We start from the raw sequence: 23,365 nt of genomic DNA, 5'->3' as shown, positions 1-23,365 counted from the left end.
GAATTATTATTTGGCGATCTGGGGTCACCCCAACAAACCAGTCACAAACGTGGCTCTTATTTTACAGAAGACGACAATCAGGATAATCAACCTTGTCGATTATGAACTGAGAGGAACATCTACGCTTAGAAAAGAAAATACCAGAACAAATGTGACCTGGAAGACTTCTTTAAACAGTGATTTTCAATTTCCCTCTAACTTGTCATAGAGGTCGTGAAAAATTGAGATTCTGTGGATGAGTAATTAACTTCATTTGAATTACAGAAAAGTCGATTTTTTTTTTTTAACCACACACAAAAACACAATCACTTTTGCTCTCCTTGAATAATTATTCTTTTCAAACAGCACATATTTCTCTCCAGGCAGAGGGCTGAATGGATGCTGCCACCGCATAATGGTCCTCAGATGTTTGTTTCCTTGGCAACGTGGGGAGGGCATGTGTGGAGAGGGAGGTATAAAAACACACACAGCCCTTCTCTGGGTCTTATTCTTGAATGAGCACTCTGACTGTCTAAAGGGAGATTTGGACAACTTGTACGCTTTCCCAGTTGGTGATATTCCTTTTCCAGCTCAGTCGTAAAGACTTAGCTTCGTAAGCAGGTGTTAGAGAATGATGCGACCCAAAGATTTACGCCAGGGCTCCGGCACCAAGACCTTCCTCGATGCCATGCACGGTGGCAAAGTTCACCTCGCACGCTTCATTCTGGACGCCCTGGACGGACGGATCATCAACTCAAAGACCGAAAACAGCCGCACCCCACTAATCTATGCTGTATGTCTACAAGAAGCCGGGACACGAGCCAAGTTTACCCGGCTCCTACTGGAGAAAGGTGCCGATGTCAACTGTCAGGATGAGGAGGGTCGCACAGCTCTGAGTCATGCGTGTGAGTTGGGTCACCTAGATGTGGTCAAGATTCTTGTTCAGTTCAATGCCGATCCAGATATCTCTGATGTGTGGGGTAACAGTCCTCTAATGTATGCTGCCTTTTCTGGGCACAGCCAGGTGCTTGAGTTTCTGGTCCGGGGATTCAAAAGACTTGGACTGAGACTGAACAGAATGAATAATGCTGGACATACAGCCATCGAGGTGGCTGACTTCTTTGGACACAGCCACTGTGTGCAGATTCTAAACTTTCAGTACAGACGTAGTGTGGCCGCTGATGATTCGCTTGATCCAAGAAATGTTGGCAGTGGAGAGTTGCCCAACAGACTACCCAGGCATGTCTTGGAAAAGTTCTCCAAACAGGTCAGCAGCAAGGAAGACCAACTACCAGGGCTATTTCAGAAGCAGATGAAGCTCGGGGACAACAACGGACTGTGGAACCGCTTCACATGTCCCAGGAACCATAACCATGAACAGAACCATCGACACAAGTGTTCCCTGCCCACTCAGAAAAGCCAAACTGATGGAGATCAGAGCATTTTCTTCACGGCCAAACAACTCCAAAACTGTCAGCTTGGCGATCCGAGAGCGACGAGAACGCTCAACTCGCCACCGGAGCTCAACCCAAAAGAAGCCAAAGAAGAAACTGGAGCCCAAGATAAAGCACCACAAAGGTTCCCTCCCTGTGGCAAAGCAAAGTCATTCAACTTGGAGCTTTTGAGCATCAGAAAGCAGTCTTACCAGGGAGACGTGCACGACATGAGCCTGTCAGCCAGCAAATTCAAGAGAGCCTCGCTTCAGGATGACCGATGTCTCCTGGACAAGATGGAATCTCAGGGGAACTCCCGGGTCCTGACACATGATCCAGAAAAAACAGTCGCAGTTCCAAAAGCTCCTTCAGGCATCAAGAATCCGATGGTGAAAGCCCTTGAGGAGAAGTCAAAGACAGACGAGCTGCAGAAGAAGGGAAGTTTTGCCCACGGTGGCAGACACAACAAAATTATGTTCAGCCGAGGGGAGACGGAGGCGGGCAAGATGCCCGGCCGTGGCCCGGGGTTCATGGGCCTTGGAACCAGACTGCTGCGCAGATTCACCGCACCTGAGTTCATGAGGATGGTCATAGACTGTTCGTCGGGCTCCTCAAACGGAAGAGGACGAATGTCCCGTTCGGAAACCTTCCCTCTGTCCCACACGCACCAGCAGGTCAACAGTCAGCCCAGCGTGGACAGCATCAGTGGAGTCAAATGTGAGTTTGAATGCTCCTCCTCTCAGGCAGCCCTCGATTAGGACCTCAGAAAGGAGTTCAAACCATGGAAATGACGAGTGGTCATACTTCTCCAGGACTTGCAATGAAGCGTGGCCGCTTGCTGATAAAGTCTGTCTGTGACAAGGAAATTCATTTTTTTGCCTTTGTTTTCATGCTTACCTTATTCGGTTACAGGAGAAGTTATCAGAAACGCCCTTTTAGGTACATAAAAAGCGGCACACCACTGCAACTAGATTTTATTTAATCTTTTATTATTACCGCAATTCAAATTTGCAAGTATACATAATGTTCTGGCCCGGTGGTTGTGCATTTAAAGTAGTTTATGAATTTTCATGTTTGGATGAGAACTAGAATAAGATGATTATTTATATTGTAAAAATAAAAGTATTTGATATTGCTTCTGCATTTTTAAGAACTCTCTGGATTTTTGCCTGATTGTATTCAGTGACAGTGTGCTGTATGATTCACGCTGAATAAACACCAGCCCTTTCAACCGCCTCGTCATACTGTGTGTGTGAGTGCGCGATGAATCACTCTCACCATATTCCTGATGCGTCATTTATTTGGTTTGTACAAAATGAAAATCTAGTGTAATTCTCTTTTTCATCAATGATCCACACACATAGAAATACATGAGTCAAAGACTAGTGTATGTGCAAAGTGTTTCTCAGCAGGTGGACATTTCGCAGCATCACATGCCAAGCGTGTGTGTGCTTCTACTAGAAAAATCAAACATCTCGAGGAACAACACACAAGTCGCGTTTCATTTTTTTTGTTCCCCCTTAAAAAGTGTATAACAATACAAATGGGCTTGTTTGTTCACTGAGATGCCCTCACCCGTACATCCATGTGCTCGCCAACACACATGCACACACCGATATACACGCATAGCTATACACTCACATTTCTGTAAAGAAAGTAGAATTACTTGAATATATTTTGCTGTGGTAGATAAACAGTCATAAGGACCTATTCGTATTTTATGTACATTATGAATTTATCTGCTTATATTGAGGTCCATAGAAAGCAATGGAAACCTATTTGTAACTTCATATCATACAAACAACCCACAAAACACCTGTTGGAAATAAAGAATACACGTGTCAAAGAGGAGATTATCCACAATAGCAGCATGGCTTTCATCTAACCACTTCTTATGCTAATAATGTCCTCGTTTGGTACATATTCAAGCATTCACTTCAGGCCAGGTGTGCCATGCAAAGAGTCTCCTGTCATTGTTTGCTGCCACGAACCTCAATCGTGTGACTGTGCAGAGGTAACATCCGACCGGTTGGAAAAAAAAAACAGCTCTTACAGCTTTACTCCACCACAAATGATGCCCGCTATAAAAATATAAAGAGTTTATCTTTCGCAGTAGCATATGACATACAGTTACGTGAAATATTGATTTGATATGCACCTTCTTGCGTGCGTTGAAGCCCACAGAATGTCACAGGAAAACTAATCAGTGTTGCGACTGAGGAAAGAGATGAGTGATTGCATGCTGCCTTTGAACTCACTCCTAAAGTGCTTCTCACATGCCCAAAAGACCATGCGATGTCTTGCAACCCAACTGGCCTTCCTCGCCATTGTTGCTCACGTGGCAACGTGCTGTCTCGGTCTGCGTCGATGCAGCCCGTCGGTTTGGGTGCGTGAGGAATTGGAGCACTGCGCTCGGTCCTCACAGGAGACACGGTTGGACTTTAAGTGGGGGTTGGGAACCCGAGACCACCACGGGGTCATCAGCAGCGGGACATGCGCTTGCGGTACTGCTCCACTAGGGGGACCAGGCACTGAGGTGAGCCGCTCTGCAGCAGAAAGGGGTGCTCCAGCAGGTCAGTGGCGCTGGCCCGCTCCAGGGGGTCCCGAGTCAGCATACGGTCTAGAAAGTCCTTGAGAACTGGGGACACCTAGATCAGAGGGTGAAGGAGGGAACATAAAAGTTGTTTCGGTGCACATTTTAGGTTCACCACTCAGCCTTTTATTGTCCTCTGATTGTTTGATCCGGGCTAAAAAATCTTGCGATGTGCACAATAGGCGACTTGTAGATCACGGATACATTTTTGGGCTACAAACAGTATTCAAAAATAGTGGAAAGTAACAAAGAAAGCTGTGATTTGGACCATCTCACCCACCAGAATTTTTTATTTTTTTTTTTATTTACCATTAATCCATTTTAAACATGCTTAGCCTGTGTCGTTTGATATTCAGACCGTCCTCTGCTGGGACACTCCAGTTAAGCTTACTTAAGAGCTCAATGACATTTGGCTGGATGCGTTCGCTACCGGGGCTGAGAAGCAACACCACAAAGTGTGGAAGAGACTTAGGATAGGCCAGCTGGGCTTGTTTGAACCCAAAAAAGTATTTATTTGTCTCTTCCAGAGCTGCACGTACAATCAATCAGCATCTTTGGTGAGTATGATTTTCTTTTTTAAACTTTTTTTTGTCATGTCATTTGATAAATATTGATTGTGAAGTGGAATTCAGTGGCTTGGTGAAGAGGTGCAGTCCAAAAGGGGACATATTTGTATTGTTCTTTCTTCTCAAAAAAAAAAAAAAAAAAACCTGCTTCGACCCCCAGTCATCACAGTCATGAAATCTGAACCTGCCGTATACCGTCTGGGCAGTGACGTCAAGTCATTCACTTGCATGAGACAAGGGCTCATTTGAGCAAAACAAAAAGAAGGGTGTATAAAGTGTGCTAAAATTCATGAACCAATTCATGGAAGAATGTCACACACATGTTATGTCGTTATCCACACCGCTTAACCTGAACAGGGTCACGGGAGGGTGCTGGAGCCTATCCCAGCTACTGACTACAGGCGAAAGGCACACCACACCCTAAACTGGTCGCGAGCCAGTCACAGGACGTTGTCTCAGAGTGGGAACCGAACCCACCCAAGTCAGGCGGATGTACCACTACACAATCAGTGACTCTTGTCACAGACATGTTCTTAAAATTGGAACAGTTTTAACTTATAAAGAAATGCTTACTATTTCTGATGTAATGACAGTGTTATTAATTATTCATAGTTCATAGGGATGTAAACTTGCATACCTGGCAGACATTTCTCACAGTCGGAGCAGGCTCATCTCTCAGTCTCTTCATAGCTGCCACTGGGGTTTCACTGAAATATGGTGGCTCTCCATCCACCATCTCCACCACCATGACACCCATGGACCAGACATCCACCTGGTGCAACACACACACAGACGCAGCACGGATTGTAAACGGTGGCTATGCAACAGACATGTCTTTTGGCATGAGTTGCGTGCCTCCTCACCTCAGTGCCATATGGCGATTTGGAAATGACTTCTGGAGCCATCCAATAAGGAGTCCCCACCAGAGACTTCCTCTTGGGGATGTCCTTACTGATCTGAGCACAGAAGCCAAAGTCGGATAGTTTGACCTAAAGGGGGACAATGGGAACATTTACAAAACAAAAATGGCATATGAGTGAGCAATAAGATGACATACTCTGCCGTCCAATGTGAGTAGTATTGAGTCACTCTTGATGTCTCTGTGAATGACTCCCTGCGAGTGGAGGTAGGCAAGGGCTTGCAGAACGGCTTCACACACTGTGGCAATCTGCTCCTCACCCAGCCTGCAATGTACAGACAAAAGTGTACACAGAGAGAGAGAGAGAGAGAGAGAGAGGCATTAACATTTTATCATTTGGCAGTCACATAACAGTTATGAGTAGCACCAAATGAACAGAAAATGATGAATCACCATGCATTAAAGAAAATGAATGAGAGCAAAGGGTTCCACACAAAAAAATGACAGCACATGTTCATTCAAACATCTACCATAGATTGTGACTTTGATCATGAATTGACAAAAAGTATTACGGGAGACAAATTGCTGTATTACTCCTGCATACGTGAATTTTGCCAAATAATGGATCATCTGTTAAACAAACTGTAAAATGTTACTCAATAACGACCTAAAACAAACACTGCGCGAAATACAGATCAATTAAGACAAAAAAAATCATCTTATTTTAGGCACATGTAATCCATCTAATGTGTCACTTGCGATCTATCCCCATCCGGTTTATTGTTTGTTTCCATGCAGATTTGGACTGAGCAAAGGAGACTTGAATGACAACCTTTGTCTTTGCGGAAGCCAAAAGCAATGCACAACAGCTAGTTGATAGTACACTGCCTCCTTGTGGTCAAACCGTGTATTGACATACTGTAAGGCTGTAAAAGAGCGTTTTGCTGAGAAGAGAATAAAATCATGCCCAACGATTGGCTGGCAACCAGTACAGGGTGTTCCTCGCCAACTGCCCGAAGATAGCTGGGATAGGCTCCAGCACCCACCCCCCGCGACCCTTGTGAGGAGAAGAATGGATGGAGAATGAAATCCTACCTGGTTTCGGACACAATGTTAGTTAGTGCTCCACCTTGCAGATACTCCATGATCACCCACAGTTCTTCCTCCACAAGTGCAGATTTATACATCTCCACAACATTTCTGTGTTGATAGTCCCTCATGATCACCACCTATGGAACATGGTGGATAATAATGGAGTACTGTGGCGGACATTAGGACCATGCCTCTCACCCAGCAGGCATCCCGTTTGGGGGCGTATTCATGTGAATGTTTGTTGGCGCGAATTTGTGATTGTGCATTATATTCTGTTGTTGGCAGTCTTGGAATAAACACGTGTTCACAGTCAGTCGTGTGTGCTCATTTCAACTGCCACAGTACTATCATTTTCAACAATGTTAGAAAAAAAAACATTTGCAGTGTATGTCTAACTCAATAGATTTAAACAAGGGTGATATTCAATAATGAATTTAAAAATATTCCTCCATAGCAGTCAATGTGGAATATATTTAGAGAGGGGGTAAATGACTTTTGGAACTAGAAAATGACTGGTGTTCATTAAGAATGTTTCTGTGATTATTACAATAATATAGGGCATCAGGACACATACCATTAGCATCATTAAAATTCAAGTTACATAGTCATTTGTTTTGTTATCCGCATTTCTTTTCAACACTTCGCTGTAAGAAAGCATCCATAGCGGTATTTAATTTACCTACCCAAAAGGTAATTAATTTTTAATTTTTTTCTCTCTTTTTTGCATAGTTTCACATTCCCGTAAAGCTTTTGGTCAAGGGCACTGTAGAGGGTGGAAACTTTGTACTGTGACATGGCTCATAAGAAAAGGCGCCTTAAAATATATTAGAACATTAAATGGCCGATGGGGCTCAATGTCATGTTCTTAATGAGGTGCAAAATACCATGCTACGGCTGCACTTACTGCTGGAGTAGTTCAAATTCTAAAGGTTGTTTTTGATTGATTCTAAAATATTTTAAGATACTCCAATCAATGTGTTAGCAAGTGTTTATATGGTACCTCGTTAAAGAGCAGCTCCCTCCTCTGTTGCCTTCGCAGGTCCATCATCTTCACCGCCACCTGCCGACCACTGTGCTTCTCTGTGGCAATGCAAACCACTCCAGTTGAACCCTCCCCGATCTTCACAAAGTTCTCCAGGTAAGACCTCGGATCACCTTTATCGACCACCATCTGCAGGGCGGCCTTAAACTGTTCATGGGTCACCTTCGGTGGGTCTGGCGGCGGTCGGGGCGAAGGGTGAGGGGGTCTGAAAGCGGGTGAGCATGTACCGGCGGGGCTGGTGGCAAGAGAGCCTGTAGGGGAGGGTCGAGGTTGCGACGGGCTGTCTTGTCGGGGGTAAGGAGGATTGGGGCATCCGGAGTGCCTAAGAAAAGGGTCTGGTCCATTGGGCCTTAGTCCCATATTGGGGGACAGTCCTAAAGTGTAGCTCGCTGAGGATCGCACCGTCCGCTGAGGTCTGATGCCGCTCACTAGAGGACTGCTGGTGCCGGTGGGGAGAAAGCCAGAGTGGTACCTCACTGCTGAATCTGTCTGCATCGGAGAAGACAAAGTGAGTGATGTTCAGGGTTTGAATGGGAATCGGGTCCCTCTGTATCACTCTGCATTGACTTTACCTCATGTGAACCATGCTGGGATATTTTTAATAAAACCAAATGCCCCTCCAGAGATCTTGCCAAGCGTATAATCTTTCACTATCGACTTACCTTTCATCCCGAACTCTATTTTAATTGAACTATAAACACACTTAAAGCAAATCAACATTGAGCACTGTTTATGCGGAAGCTCCACAACCGACAGTAAGCATGACATGATCCCTGATGAACTTTAAATTATGCACATACAGTGGAACCTCTAAAGCTGAATGTTCTTGAGGGGATACTACATGCAGGATTGGGCACACTTTTTGATTGGTGGGCCACAACGGGTTCTAAAATTTGACAGAGGGGCCGAACCAGGAGCAGATGGATGGAGTGTTTTGATAACCTCACCTCATCGGAGAAAAAAATACAAATAATTTTAAATGAAAATGAACAAAAGCATTACAACAAAATATCTGTATTTGACATACCACAGTATTTAGAAAATAAAACATTCATTAAATTTTTTTCAAGTTCAGCGGGCCGGATTAAAACATTTAACGGGCCACATGTGACCCCCGGGCCGCAGTTTGCCCACACCTGCTACATAGGGAAAAACTTGCCTCACAAAAACTCACATAATATGTATAAGACCTGCCATTTTACTGTACATTCCCATGCTATGCCTCAGGTAAAAGAAAATCTCTCGGACTTCATATCTTGTAAAATTTCAGCTCAGTAAGCATCTTTTTTTTTTTTTTTTTTTGCTTTTTCATTGGCTTTTTTTCTTTGGCTCTTAACGTGATTTTGGCACAGAAATTTTGAAGCCAAAATGCAACATATGAAAGTTGTATATTCGTCCTGACAGCTATCCCACCACAATGTGGCCACAAGTAAAATGCCAAGAAATACTAATATATCATCAACTTCTGAAAAAAAAATGGCCCAAAACATATATTGTCAGAAATAAAATCAAGTAAAATCAGCTACATCCACAGTAAAACCGATCATTCAATTCTTAAACTGACATGAAAATTTAAAGGAAAATTATGTCATACTGCTTGCGTGACTATTCCTGGTACTTCGCCTTCCTATCGCATTCCCAATACACGCTTCTTAGGTTAATTGAAGACTTTAAATTGTTAACTACTGAATGAAAGTGAGTGTAAATTTGGTGTTTGTCTATTAGTGCCCAGCCAACTGGCAACCAGTTCTGGGTCTACCCCGCTTCTCGCCTGAAGTTATTTCGGATTGACTCCAGCTGCTCACTTGCGACACTCTTGAGAAAATGGATGGCCGGATGGACAATGCAAAACTTTTTCAAATCTCAGTTAAGAATGTGAAAAAGGAGACTGGACACAATCTTCATCTGATGCGTCATTGTAGCCATTAGCTTTGTGTCACACTTGTACTATATATCCATTTAGAATTTTAGAAAAATGCCACCTAGAGTGTTGCTCGAACTGTGATTCAAGTTAACATGGTGGCAGTTTGACGGTGGAACAGATTGATTTTCTTCATCCATTAATTTTCTTTGGTGCTTGTCCTCTTTGGGGTCACAGATGACCATCTGAGAAAAAAAGCACACATTAACACCTATGGACAATTTTGAGCAGGGATGTCCAAATGCGGTCCTCGAGGGCCACTATCCTGCACGCTTTAGATGTTTGCCCTCTTCCAACACACCTGATTCGAATCAGGATTAGATTTCTGCAGAGGTTCTGCGTTTTTAGCCACCCCTAATTTAGAGTCTTCAATGAACGGATCAATTGAATCAATCTACCTATGTCTTATGAGATTTTTCCAATATTTTGGGGGGCAAAAATGTAAAGACGGTCTCTTGACTGTGAGGCAGATGTTGGGCATCGTGAGTTCCCCCCGTACTATGTTGAGAGGGTTGTGAATCATTTTGAATATGGTGTAAATAAAGGAGTGCAATGTCAGGCTTACTTTGAGGTCATAGGAGGAGAAAGGCCTCCCCGGGCTGTTCTGGGGGTGCATGTACATCGGTACACTGGGCCGGAGCTCAGCGGGGACGACAGCCTGATCTTGGTGCTGCTGCAGACTCATCGCCGGGCTATAAAAACATGCAACTGGGATTTGATTTGGTGGCATTCCTCTGGGCAGCTGAAAGTCTCTCTTCCATATGACTCTTTCCTGAGGGCTGCCGACATCACCCCCCATGTAAGACCCATGACTCGGCATCGGAATGTTCTGGTTGTGGCCCGCTTGAGACGCTCCCTCCAGTGGGCCAACCTCGTAGGTAGATGTGGCTTTTGGTAAAATCCCATTGGGCTGCAACGTGATGCTCTTCTTCATGCCCAAGTAGGGAGTGTTGGACTCACTGTGGATGTTTCTCGCTCTGTCCCTCCATTGATCCTGAGCTGCGTCCTCTTCATCTTCATCGTCTTGAATCAGGCCTTCGTATTGGTAGGCGTCGCCCTCGTTCACCTCCCCCAGCCTTCCCAAAGACTGCGCCCTCTTCCTGGCCGAAGGACTGCTTTTCCGCAAAGAATTGGAGCTGGTCACAGACAGACGGCTCATATCGTTGATCATGGCTGTGATGTAGTCTCCGTGACCGATCATGCTCCCGCGCACAATTGTCTGAAAGAGGAGAGACATTAGAGTAGAGTATGGTTTGATACCGAAAAGAATAATGGCGGGTTACATAATCACTGTTCAAAGCCAGGTTAAATTTAGACTCCAGAATCAGTAAAGGACATCATTGTCAAGACTCAAACTAAATCCCCTGGTGGCTTCTGACAATGCCCTTAAAAAGATAGCGGATGAGCAAGTGATGCACAATAAAATACGAGTACACACTAAGAGGACTTTGATGGTATTCGTTGAACAGAAGGCATGTTGAGGCAAAGGACCCGAGCCTGCCATGACAAGAAATGAGACAAGCGTCAAATGTTTTGCCACTGCAACACTAACAAGAAGAGTGTGGCGTCTTATTAGTCACTTTGAGGGTAGAGTCATGCTCACTTCATGCCAGGCAAAAGCCTCTTTTGTATATCGGACTGTGTGCACGTCACGTGGTAGCCAGATACATGACAACTTAATGAGCACCTCCAAGAAAGGTGAGATTATCGCCTTGTCAGGAATAACATTTTAGAAGAGAGGTGGAATGGAATACAAGACAATAGATCACAAGAAAGAAAGACAGCATGGCAGCACAAGATCAGGCCCAAAACGGGAGACCAGTGGCTGGGGTCGACCATTTCAGAAGCTCCCAGGAGATTCCGGCTTATCACAGCAGGCTGTAAGATGCCGGCAGGAAAGGAATACACGGAACGGCATGACCAAGTAGTAGGAATAAAGTATTGGATCATCTGGACCAAATATGGACTGCAAGTCCCAGAATTAATTTGGTTTATTCTATCTATGCCAGTCAAGCATAACAAAAAAAAAATGCTCATTGGATGACAAAAGTTACAAACCACCTGTTGTTATTCATACAACTAAATAAGTCATCCCTGCAAATATATCAGCATGCATGTTTTGCATTTTTGTTGTTTTTCTGAAATTTGTTCCAAAAGATGAAGCCACCGATACAAAGAGTGAAGAGAATGAAGAACGTGGCACAAGAAGAAGAAAAGTTACTCTGGAAGTTGAGTGAAGTCAGCGGACAAACTTGTAAGCAAAGTTGACTTGAGGTGTTTTTCATGTTCTTCTTTTTACACTTTAATAACGATCCAGAATGCAAGACTATCATTTAATTCATTGCCTATGCAGATTTTTTCAATAAAATTCCGGACAAATCAAAGGTCCCAGAATGCCGTCAAAAAGCTCTACCACCCAAGGCGTGCCACTGCATTTTCCCTTTTTTCGCATTACGAGGTTTACTAGCCATTAATGAGCCTTAATTTAACATGATAGCTCTCATTATGTAAAGTGCCAATTAAAAAAAAAAGGGCTTTGTTTGTCACCCGCTAAATGCTGTGGGAAGGAAAGAAGTCGTTTCGACGTTGGCCTTTCCTTGGCTTTCCTTTTTTAATGACTGGTGCTTTACACTTGTTAGGTGACACATCGGCTGTTATTAATTGCCCACATGGAGCAATGAATTGTGTTGCCCCTTTCAGGGTTCAACATTTTACAGTCACCGTACACAGCAGGGTCATTAGCCCAACAGACAAGGGAGTAAAAACATCGTTAGGAGCGCAGGACTTTCATTTTATCATCATTTTCCGAGACAGCCGTAACTCTCAGTAGCACTGAGCGACACTTGCGCAATATCGACACGGAAAGCAGCAGCGGCGGCGTGCAGTGAAAGCACTAAACGTTTGCATGTGCTGTGATTGTGAAACAAAGCCGGCGGTTGGATGAATCACAAATTCAAGACAAGGATGGACGTGGGTGTGTACCTTTTTCGGCCTCAGCTCCACTTCTGTAATCCTGGAAGGGTCCACCATGGGCCTGGGCCTGCGCAGGTTCTCGATCAGGCTTTGCCATTGGGTGGGCAGGCCAACAAAGCAGCCTCGCTTGGCATCGAATGAGGTGTGGACACGGTGCTCAAAGTTCTTGGGCGTTGATATCTCGGGCCTCTTCTTTTTCTTTTTGCGAAACATCCTCACGTCCTCGAGGGAGTCAGCTTGCTGGTGTCAAAGAAATCCCTGTTGGGACGCATTTGCATGTGTTACTTGTGAAATCCGCGGGTGACTCACGACCATATTTGGGAGGATTTTAGAGGTCAAGCTAGATGCACAACAAAATAAATCCTAAGTTCATTTGATCAAATGTGACAACAATGGAAATGTTTGAACATGTTATATTGGATTTTTCCCGAAATTGCTGTGAGGGCGGCACGGTGGACGAGTGGTTAGCACAATGGCCTCTCAACGCAGAGTTGCAAGATTTGATTCCTGCTTTCCTGCGTGAGTTGTCTCGGGGTACTCGGTTTTCCTCCCACAATCCAAAAACATGCATAGTAGGTTAACTGAATACTCCAAATTGTCCCTAGATGTGATGGTTGTTCGCTTATGTCCCTGCGATTGGCTGGCACTCAGTCCAGTACCTCGCCTACTGCCCGAAAACAAGCTCCAGGATGTCCGCTACCCTTGTGAGGAAAAGCGGCTTAGTTAATGGATGGATGGATATTGCTGCAAAATTTTGCTCATATAGTGATGATGCATTGCAGCCATTTTGTTTGAATTTCTTTTATTTTTTTCTTTATTTTTTTTTCTTACGGTAGTTGATTTGACTACTGGAGGCAAGAAATTCAATTTCAATTGGGCCTTTTCTGATCTATCCTTTGACGTTGACTTTCAAGTTATAAGACATATAGAAAGAGCTAATTGAATGGGCTTGGTCCCCTGACTAAAAATGACAAGTGTGTGTATTTTTTTAAAACTACTGTAATATTACGGCAGTGGCTTGACTTGTAAATTCGAATTTTTTCGTGCCCCTGCCCATATCTAACACTAGTATTTCAAATCATGTGTCCTCACTGGAATGAATGTAAATCAATTAATCCGTTCCAGTCACCCGAAAAACACCACCCAAAAAAACAAAAAATTGGTCACGGCACTTGAAAACTTGAAAATGTATAGAAACTCCGCAGAGGATACTGACATGGAAATAAATATACATACGGTAAATGTTTTATAAGTGTAAGCACAATTGTTCTCAAGCATAATGAATTCTGCAACTCTGCAACAATGTCGAAGCTGTTTCGTTCTAAGAGGGGCTCCAAGGAGAATGGATGCATTTGTAAGCAGATGTGTAATGAAGGATGTGTGGTCAATTAAGGCGTCTTCATTCTCTGTGCCCTTTTGCTGATGAGCGTGTCGCTGGGCTGGCATGCGCCCACAGGCTTTCAGTGCATTAGCACTGAAAGCAAACACACAAGACACACGCTCACACACATACAAACATTCTATGGCAGGATATCCTTCATAAACCCATTATAACCCTTTAATATTCTACCCTGATTAATGGCGCATGTGTCCATGATTGCATTGAGGGTTGCATTTAATCATTCAATACACAACCATGTGTTTGGTGAACACGTAACCTTGGGCTTACTGCGTCCACACCCTTTTATTTCATATAATTATTATTTCGCTAAAGTATCATGATTAACTATTTCATCCCGCATGAATGGAGAGCGCCCTGTCAAAGGCCAACAAGGCTCAAGATAATCTCCCATCGTGTCCTGGAAGAGAAATGGGAGTTGAGGAAATGAGTTTTGCTGTCATCCACAGCTCAGTGCTCAGCGGGCAATCACGTTGGCCGCCTCGCCTCTCTCCACCTCCGCCCTCGGACCAGCATGCTTTTAATCGGCCACAACGGTGCCCGTTATGGCGCCGCTCGGCGCTCGCTTTGGTTAAGTATGTCGCACTGGTCATATCGGCTTGGTCCTGCTTGTGGAAGAAAGGGCGGATTATAGCAGGATGAGGAGGGTGGTTGGGGGTTGGGACGCTCAGCACCAAGGGAAGTGTCAACCTCCAAGGATGATTCAGTCACGAGGCTAATATGCTAAGTGATGCATACTGTATGGTTGTTTGCTCTCCCTATATACACAATGTGCTGCTGCGAAGGGCTTCAAATCTGCCTGAGAGGGACATTATGGTGCGGAGATTGTCAAGGGGTTCGGGTTTAGAGACTGTAGCTAAGTTAGACCTTGATGATAAATGGCAGGGGTGAGCAGATGAGCCAGCAAGGGCTTCTCTGAATCACTTAAACACGATCAGAAGTGCTGACCTACATTTTCAACCGACGATACTATGCGTTGAGTTGAGTGTCACTCCGCAGAAGGCGAAAGAAGTCAGGTGAATGACAACCTGAAAGTCTGAAAAGGAGATACCACGATATTTACAATAACGTTAAATCCATAGTGCAATGTAACCAATCTGTAATGGAACTTTTTGATTGGTTGGTCAGAAGAACAAAATTTGTCATAGCCAATGTCAACTATCAAGAAATTTCTGTAGCGATCTGCATTAAATTATACATTAAATAATCAGTGTCTCTTTCTTTTTTGTTGTTTTGGGGGTTTTTTTCATCAGATTATTAGATAAATATTCTCACCAGCTGCAGATGATGTCCATGGCTTTGTTACGTGCTGTTATGTGGGGAATTTTGCATAGCATTGATGGTTTTTCTTATTGTGATGTGACAATGGTGGTATTCAGAGGTGATTAAGAGCCAGGCGCTAAATAAATGGCCCTCTACTGGTAAGTGAAACGTCAGAGGTCAAACAAAACCGCTTTCGGGAAAATGCTTCATCTGAGATTTGCTCAGATTTTTAAACAATTTTCCCATAGGAAATCATGAAAGTATAAATTATGCATTCCGGAGTCAAACTGTCACAATCATAAAATGCGTTAGTTTATACGCATTTTTTTAGTAATCGGGTAACATTCTTTTCTGTCATACAATTTCTGTATGACAATATCAATACTCAAATTATAACACATAAAAAACAAGAAAAACGTTGAAAAACGTTTGGTGGAGCTGATTGTCATTTTTTTGGTTGTATTGTATCATGAGGTTCCTGACTGTATCAGATGATGACTGACTGCCAAATAAGTCACGTGTTTTAAAAGGCTGATATTTTATGGAGTAGATTTTTCTTGCTGTCACAAGAATGCACCCAAAAAAAAAAAGTGCATAGAGTTAGTCGCATGATTAAGATGAAATCTTGCGTCAGCTCATGCTTGGCTGCAATTCCAAGTTTTATTTTTCAGATTTTTTTGCTCAAGCCTTGAGCACTGTTTTCAGAAAATCTTTTAACCACCACCTGAGAAACGAGGTGACGAAACACAAGATTGTGATCTCCTCTACAGTTGTGCATGAATGCATAGTCTCTATCTGCTTGGACATGCAGATGTTGACACTGCCTGAGCCAATATTTACAGATAATGCCCATGTATCCTTTTACAAGCAGATCGATCAATATTTACTCATGGGTGAAATGCAAACTGTTACAATCCCACAATGTCAGCAATAGCCGGATGATAGCAGCACAAATAGGACAAGTGCATTGTTGAGTACTTTGCCACTTCACTTAAAAGTATGGAGCACATCCTTGTATTCGTAATTCATTGTGGACCACAGTCCTCTCGTATAGGGAATCGAAAGGAACCGCTATGAAATTCCGGGCAAGTAGAAACACACACATGCAAACATACTTTGTTGATTCATGCACATGGTGGGAAAATGATTTCAAAAGTTATTGGCCATTATGGATTTACAAGCTTCAATCACATATAACCAGCCTAACATTGACCTGATTGACTGCACCGAGCGGATCGCGTCTCGATAACAACGCACTATTTATTTTGATTCTAAATTGTGGTTCCCAGCCACGTAGCCACACTAAACTGTTGGGACCTGACCTCATGCCTCACTGGCTTATCTTGAATCTATCAAAGTGCTGAGGCAAAACTCAGACAGCTACTGCCTGGGTGGATGAGGTCATGCTGGAATTGTGCTTCATTGGGTATTTCCATTTGTGCAGCCGCAGAAGAATAACATGCGTGGTTAAAGGGGGGGGGGGGGGTGCGTGGCCTGACTGGAAGAGAAGAAATTGAAAATGAAGCATGCAAATTGTGAAATGTTCAACCACATAACTGCACAAATAAGCAATGAAGCGGAAATGAAGATCCAGTCATCAGTTTACCCCTCAGCCGGATGGTCCCCACATCAGGCATTGAAACAGAAAAACGCAGGCGAGCAATCCATATGTTTCCCCCATAACACTACAACAGGAGGCCTGTTTTCTGTCCCGTCATGTTCGAATCACCCCAAGCAGTAGTTGGATGAATGGGAGGGGATGGGGAGATAAGAGAGCTATTGGATTTGCCGGCCGTTAGCGCTCCGAGCTGCGGTGAACGATTTTTTTCCCCCTCAATACTATTTGCCCTAATTTCTGTCTCTCTCATTTTTTTTTTTTTTTGTTGAAGTGCATGCATAAATGTGGTGAGTGTGCATGCAGGTGACGGTGCAGCAGGATTAGTATGGTGCATGTGCAGTCCTTCACTGATCTAATTTAGGACCCTCTGCAGCAGCAGTGTTTATTTTGTGCTTGATTCGTGTCAACTAGTGAGGTGAGGGTGGGAACTGGTGGAGATGAGGTAATCCTCTTTTTCGTGCTTATCAATGCACGTACAGTCGAAAGATAATCCCGCTATAATGAATTACAAAATGTCGTCGTGGGATGGATAGTATCACGGTCTTATCTGTTTTGTTTTTTTTGTTTGTTTGTTGCTGTGCAGTGCAGTGGTGAAGCTCAAAGGGGAAGTCAACCCCTAAATTTTCTTTTCAAGAATATGTTCTATGCAGGCCCATTAGTCCAAACATGGCATTCTGATTAATAATGCGTTCGTGCAACATAAATTAAGAAGCAAAATCCACCAGTTTTAGCCAATTTAGGGGTCGGCCATTTTGTCACTTCTGTCGATTGGAAATGACATCACAGCTGCTCAGGGCTCAGGTAACGAGCAATCATAGCTCAGATTTAGAGAACAGGTGAGCCATGATTGGTCGTTAGCTGATCCCCGAGCCTCTGTAATGTCATTTTCACTGGTCAGAAAATGTCAAAATGGCCGCCGCCTCAGCTGGCTGAAACTGGTGGATTTTGCTGCTTAACTCTTAATAGACAAAGACAATATTAATCAATACGATTAGCTGTGTTCGTCTGATAAGTAGATGAATACGACAGAGGTGGAACGTTTGAGACGAACCTGTTTATTTCACACGAGCTTTCGCAATATATGCCTGTGTCGTCCGATCACCATTGGTTGGTCATCACACACAAACCAATTCACGCTGATAGAATCTGCGAGCAACGCAAACACTGGACGTGACCGGACAGCACAATGGAGCCGTTTGTTATTGACGTTGACGACCGCTGTTTTATCTTTGAATTCACCTCTGTAGACATGGACGGATTGTCAATAGAATACGGCCAGTGATGTTATACGCTGCATTCAATGACACGGAATAAACACACGCATATTTCATACAAGTGGCGCTGATAGGTCATGCACAACAAAGTGCTTAAAATATGAGGAATCTTCGGGACTGGCACGCAGCTGCTGCCTCTGAGAAGTCACCACATTGTGCAAGTGCAGTGAAGGCCCTGCAGTATTTGACTAAAACACATCACTCAAAACTTTGGACACGCATGAAATTTGGGAGATAAAATGTGGTTCATGTGAAGATTCAAGCAGAGTCCGTATGCATTTCACTCCGTGTCCATCCCATGATTAATCTGTACCCGTGATTAAACTCCACTCTAAGACAAGGACACAATATTGTGCACACCCAAGGGCATGTGACATTTATGGACTACGTTCAAGTATATAGTTTATAGAAACTGAAGTGCTCCAAAAGCGTTGCAAGACTTCCGAAAACATGCAAATGTCTGGAATAAATTGTCAAGATTAATAATATTAAATGAAATCAGTTATAGCAATCTAATCTTCACTATTTACATTGCAGTCTCAAGATGGAATGACCCACATTCTCTCTGAGCTCATTCATGCTGACATATATTTGAGTGTTTTTTTTTTTTTTAAATGTCACATTAGTCACGGCAGAGCCATGACTCAGAACTCATGGTGCATTGGACAAATAGTTTAAAAATCAAAACATAAGGCACGTAAGACAGGAGAGGACAATAATGTCTTCCAATTCCCAACAATTTGGTCAAACCACGACTTCATGGACCTTGCTTTGCGATGCAGTGATGCTTGGAACAGTTGAGATGAACAATTTGGATTTTATTTAAATCCAATAGAAAGCCATAAGTAGAGAGCCGAGTCCTGTCTTTGAAGTGCACCTCCGTGTTGTGTCGATATTGACAGGAGGTAAAAAGAACAAGAGTAGCAAGATTAAAAACGGGAGAAAAGAAGAAGAATCGGGACAGTCAGATGTAGTGACAGCTGAAGGAGGAGAAGGATGAGCAAGCACAGAGGAGGGATGGACGGAGCTGACAAAAAGGAGAAGAATTCAACATGTTGAAAGAAAGGAGCAGTCTGTGTCTTTACAAATCACCCACATGTCATGCTGTTCTGTCTCATTAAATTACGCGATAAAGCCCTCAATGTGCGCACGATGTAACCTCTTTTTTCCCCTCATCTCGAGCACTTGGTATCTGTCAGTAAACAAGCTTTACTGAGAAGGGAATTTGAGGACAATTGCATCAAGTGGCTTCATACATCATTCTGTCACTGGACATATCGCCCCAATTATGCTTGATGCCAAAATAGACCAAACTGACAAGTTTTGTCTGCCCTGGAGCGAGAAGCATGGACATTAATGTGCACTTAATCTGGTCTACCCATTTGGATAAAGAGTGATGATGTAAACGCAGCATTGTTGAGTGAGGGGGTTAAAGGATGCAATACAGACGAATGGAAGAATATCCTTTGAGTGATGTACAATGATAACCGTGACGTACCCTGCTGCACAGACTCAACGATAGCGAGAGTCGATTATGGGCACAGGCATTTTGATGAATATCGGTATTGGCCTTTTTTAAATGACGATGACCAATAATAAATCTATTTAAACATGTGTTATTTAACTTTTAAGGAGCTATTTATTTAAAATTTCAGTTAACTTCCGTATATGAGATAAAAAAACATTGCTCCTTTGCTCCTTTTTTTGTTTGAAATTAAAACAAAGATACTTTAAATGAAATTTTAACATGTCTGTCTTTTGGGAGAAATTTATTTACTGTGGAAAATTACAAGCAGTTATAAAGTTTTCATTTTACTTTTTACAACAAAAATGTTATTTTAAAAATTTGTAATAATAATAATAATAATAATAATAAGATGATTTATAATAATAACAATAATAATAATAATAATTTTAAAAATAAACCAATCTGAAAAATTGTTCAATAAACCGTATATATAAATATACCGTCTCCAAATATCGGTATCGGCCCTGGAAAAAAAAAATCATATGGATCAATCTCTACTCAACACAAGCAAGTCGTATGGTGACCTCGATGGGTCCAAAATGGCTAACACTGGGCGGGTGGACCCAGATAGGGCAAAAGTCCAAGTTTTAAGGGGTGCAAATAATTACCACTTATTTAATGTTTATCTAGTTTGCACAGTGTATGAAAATCCAGATTACATTTAATGAAAGATCCATTTTGCTCTGAGATGCATATTGAGCCGTTTGATGCAACCCAATGTACCAAATGGTACCGTACCGATCTGCTCTCTTGAGTCTAATTTATTGATGCAGCAGTCTGCATGCGCTTATGAAAGCTTTGATTTATAATTCTCAGCCTGGGCCCTTGAGACACAACACAAGTTCAAGCTCTTTTACAGTATCAGTGTGCACCAACCCAACAGTAACCCAGCACGGGCGCCTTTTCAACCCAGTCAGGACTCATGGCACGCTGTCCTAATTTGGACTGCCTCTTTTAATCCTTGAGCGCTTGATGTCTCACGGCTGGCGGTTACGTTAAGCTGCTAATGCACACGTTTCCCTCCGAGGGCTGACGAATGATATTACAATAACGCCAGAGTTCACGAGAGCACAATCACGGGGCCACACAACCATGACACCTGCGCGTATGTTCTGTCATCCGGCATGTGTGAGGCCTTTAATACTTCCTCTCTGTGCCCTCTGGGTGCATGTGTTGCATCCGTTTTGTGTTTCCATTGTGTGTTATTAGCAAAACGATGATGCAACCGGCGCATCACCTCCAGCGAAACCGAAACACACCTGTCAGTGTGTGCACTCCAAATCAATGAGTACGCATTAATTGGCATATAACAGGCATGTTTTTCAAGGTGCGAGGAAGTTGCAAGACTGGCATTTACAATGGGGGCAATGGCGATGAGCAATTTTGTTGAAGCTAATATTGACACACTCTTGGCTGGCATTTTGTTCAAGTATTTATTGTCCTACAGATTTTTGTGTTTTGAGGCTCTGCGTTGAAATCTTTTCTCCGGTGTCCCGGTGTGGAATTTGGATGCTCTCTCTATGCATGTGTAGATTTTTGTTACGCCTCTCGCATTCCAAAAAAAATGTATGTTAGATTCACTGAAGTCCCTAAAATGGTCATAGGTGTCAGTGTGAATGGTTTGTCTGCATGTGCCCGATTTGCACTCCACCACTGGCTCAAAGTCAGCCTGGGATTGGCTCCAGCTCAGCCTTTGCCCCTTTCAAGGGCTTTAAAAAAAATGGATAGATAGACAGACAGATTTTTCTTGTTTTCATGTCAAATCCACATGCAAAATGAAAGTTCAAACACCACTGCCCGTGTTTTGCTAAGATCTGGCACAGCAGGTTTTGTAATCATTATAGTCACCAATATATAGATAGGTCTCAAACACTGGGCCCGGGGGCGGGATCCAGACCACCACATCACTTTAGGTGATCCTCGAAAGCGAATCAAGTGTGTAAACTTCCATGATTCTTGATATACTATGCACCAAATTTTTAAATTGTGAATATGTAATAAATAGAGGTGAGCTATTGCAAGCATTTTCTTATTACAAAACATCTTTGTACAGTTTGAATAGTAACTCCAATGTTGCTCATGGCAAAAATTAGTTTGACACCCCGGATATAGATAAAAGTCTCATCAAGTTAGACTCGGAAGAGAACGTCTGTTTGACTATGACCTGTCATTTTACCATCGGGACAGTTTAGGGACAGATTTTCCAATCGAAAGTCAATTGCAATGAGATGTGTTTTGTGTAGCACGGTGAAAGGCTTGACCCAAACTCCATCAAAATGTTCTGAGATGAACTATAACAGCTATTTTGAGTAAAGACCTCTCATTCAGTATGCAATTTCATCTGAAAGAAAAATCCACCTCCAGACAAGTGCTCCGAACAGAGTGGGAGGATTAAATCCAATTTTGCTTACATTCTTGGTTCCTGTAGTGTAGAAGCTGTATGAATACCTTTGGCCAAATATTGTTGTGCTGCCTCTTTAGAATACCCATGGGTTGATCATTCGCTCACGATTACTACACCATGCGTACAATATTTGTCAAGACCAACGCATATTAGAAAGCATAACCTTAAAGAATCTGAAGAATGTGAAACCATTTTCTCAAGTTGACAATAGAGACGGCAGTAAGCGGGGGATCGACATGATATCTTCCAGGAGGAAACAGTGAAGAAGATGCAGCCCATCATAGACGAGAACCATCTCGCCCCCCCCCCAACATGTCCTGGCTACTCTGCATTCTCACAGCCTTCTCCCTCTACCAATGTCGTACACAAGCATTCATTAATGCCATTAAGCATATTTTCCTTTCCATTCATTTCTCCCACTATCAACAAGGGGGACGCAGCTGGAGGAATAAATCATTGTCGGGAGAAAAAAAAACCCTCTTACCTTGCTGTCCAGTGACGAGGGGAGCCACTCTCCTCCAGGAAGGGTTGAAAGCAAGAGTGAGCACATACACACGAGCACACACTGCTTGTGACACCACTCATGCACACACACACATGCACACACACGAGGACATGAGAGGACTGGCTCTCAAGCCAGCGAGCACTGCAGGCTGCCGCTTGCCCGGGAAAGCCTGATGCGATCCTCCCTCCAGGCACAAGCGCACACTGCCATCTCAAAGGCTCTTTGTCGGGGCTGATTCATCCCCGGCTGCGTGGCTGCTGATTGTTGCTGCAGGTCCGTGCGCCGAAGCCGGCTCCCGGGGACGAGGGGAGGCTGGAGAATGGACGACAAAAGCCATGAAGAGGACAGGCAGCATCCACGGGGAGAGAATACCTCGGCCCCATCCAGGTCCTTCCATCCCCACCCCCTCTACCTCGCTTTCTCCAACTCTCTCTCTAACGCACACACACACACACACACACACACACACCCTCCCTCGCTCTCTCTCCCTTTTTATCACTTCCCTCCTTCTCTGCCTCCTCCCACTCCCTCGTTGGGCTGTCTTTGTAAAAGAATTGATGGCAGGGCGTGCGTGTGTCTACGCGCATGGAACGCATGAGTGTTTTTGTGTTACGTCTGGTATCCAGTGACTGTAAGGAGAGGAGAGCTCAAGTACACCTGGGATACCTTTCATCCATCTGCCCCACGCCCCCACCATGCTGTCTGCTTTACACGTAACCTGGGTGACATGAGAACATGAGGGTGCTGCCTTCACCTACTGTGCTGCTGTTCAGTCAAATGCATTATCTATGGAATGACAGGGTCAGGGATGGCAGATGGCAGGAGAGGTATAAAAAAATGGGGAGGGGTTGGGCTAGGGGGTACTGAGCTATTTCTGTAGAAGGTACAGAGCTCATCCTTGCAACGTTCTTTATGT

General features: G+C 43.6%; 2 protein-coding genes across 2 annotated transcripts; one reads left to right on the top strand and one right to left on the bottom strand.

The window, feature by feature from the left end:
- Positions 1 to 503: 503 nt before the first annotated feature.
- ankrd63 (ankyrin repeat domain 63) lies at positions 504 to 2,672 on the top strand. The gene has a single exon (XM_088318681.1). The coding sequence runs from the start codon at positions 611 to 613 to the stop codon at positions 2,168 to 2,170; it is 1,560 nt and encodes a 519-aa protein (XP_088174807.1). The 5' UTR covers positions 504 to 610; the 3' UTR covers positions 2,171 to 2,672.
- A 22-nt stretch (positions 2,673 to 2,694) lies between these two features.
- Positions 2,695 to 22,895, bottom strand: pak6 (p21 (RAC1) activated kinase 6). The gene is made up of 9 exons (XM_088318669.1): positions 22,429 to 22,895; positions 12,468 to 12,716; positions 10,051 to 10,704; positions 7,523 to 8,053; positions 6,526 to 6,659; positions 5,629 to 5,755; positions 5,435 to 5,560; positions 5,209 to 5,343; positions 2,695 to 4,060 (listed from the first exon to the last, which is right to left on the bottom strand). Exons 2-9 carry the CDS (start codon positions 12,669 to 12,671, stop codon positions 3,893 to 3,895), a joined length of 2,079 nt encoding a protein of 692 aa, XP_088174795.1. The 5' UTR covers positions 12,672 to 12,716; positions 22,429 to 22,895; the 3' UTR covers positions 2,695 to 3,892.
- Positions 22,896 to 23,365: the final 470 nt, after the last annotated feature.

The sequence above is a fragment of the Idiotropiscis lumnitzeri genome, chromosome 1 (assembly GCF_059441095.1).
Source record: "Idiotropiscis lumnitzeri isolate Australia: NSW breed Sydney's pygmy pipehorse chromosome 1, RoL_Ilum_1.0, whole genome shotgun sequence".
NCBI classification, from domain to species: domain Eukaryota; kingdom Metazoa; phylum Chordata; class Actinopteri; order Syngnathiformes; family Syngnathidae; genus Idiotropiscis; species Idiotropiscis lumnitzeri.
Note: the sequence above shows the minus strand (reverse complement) of the source record. Positions and strands in the feature narration are given on the sequence as shown.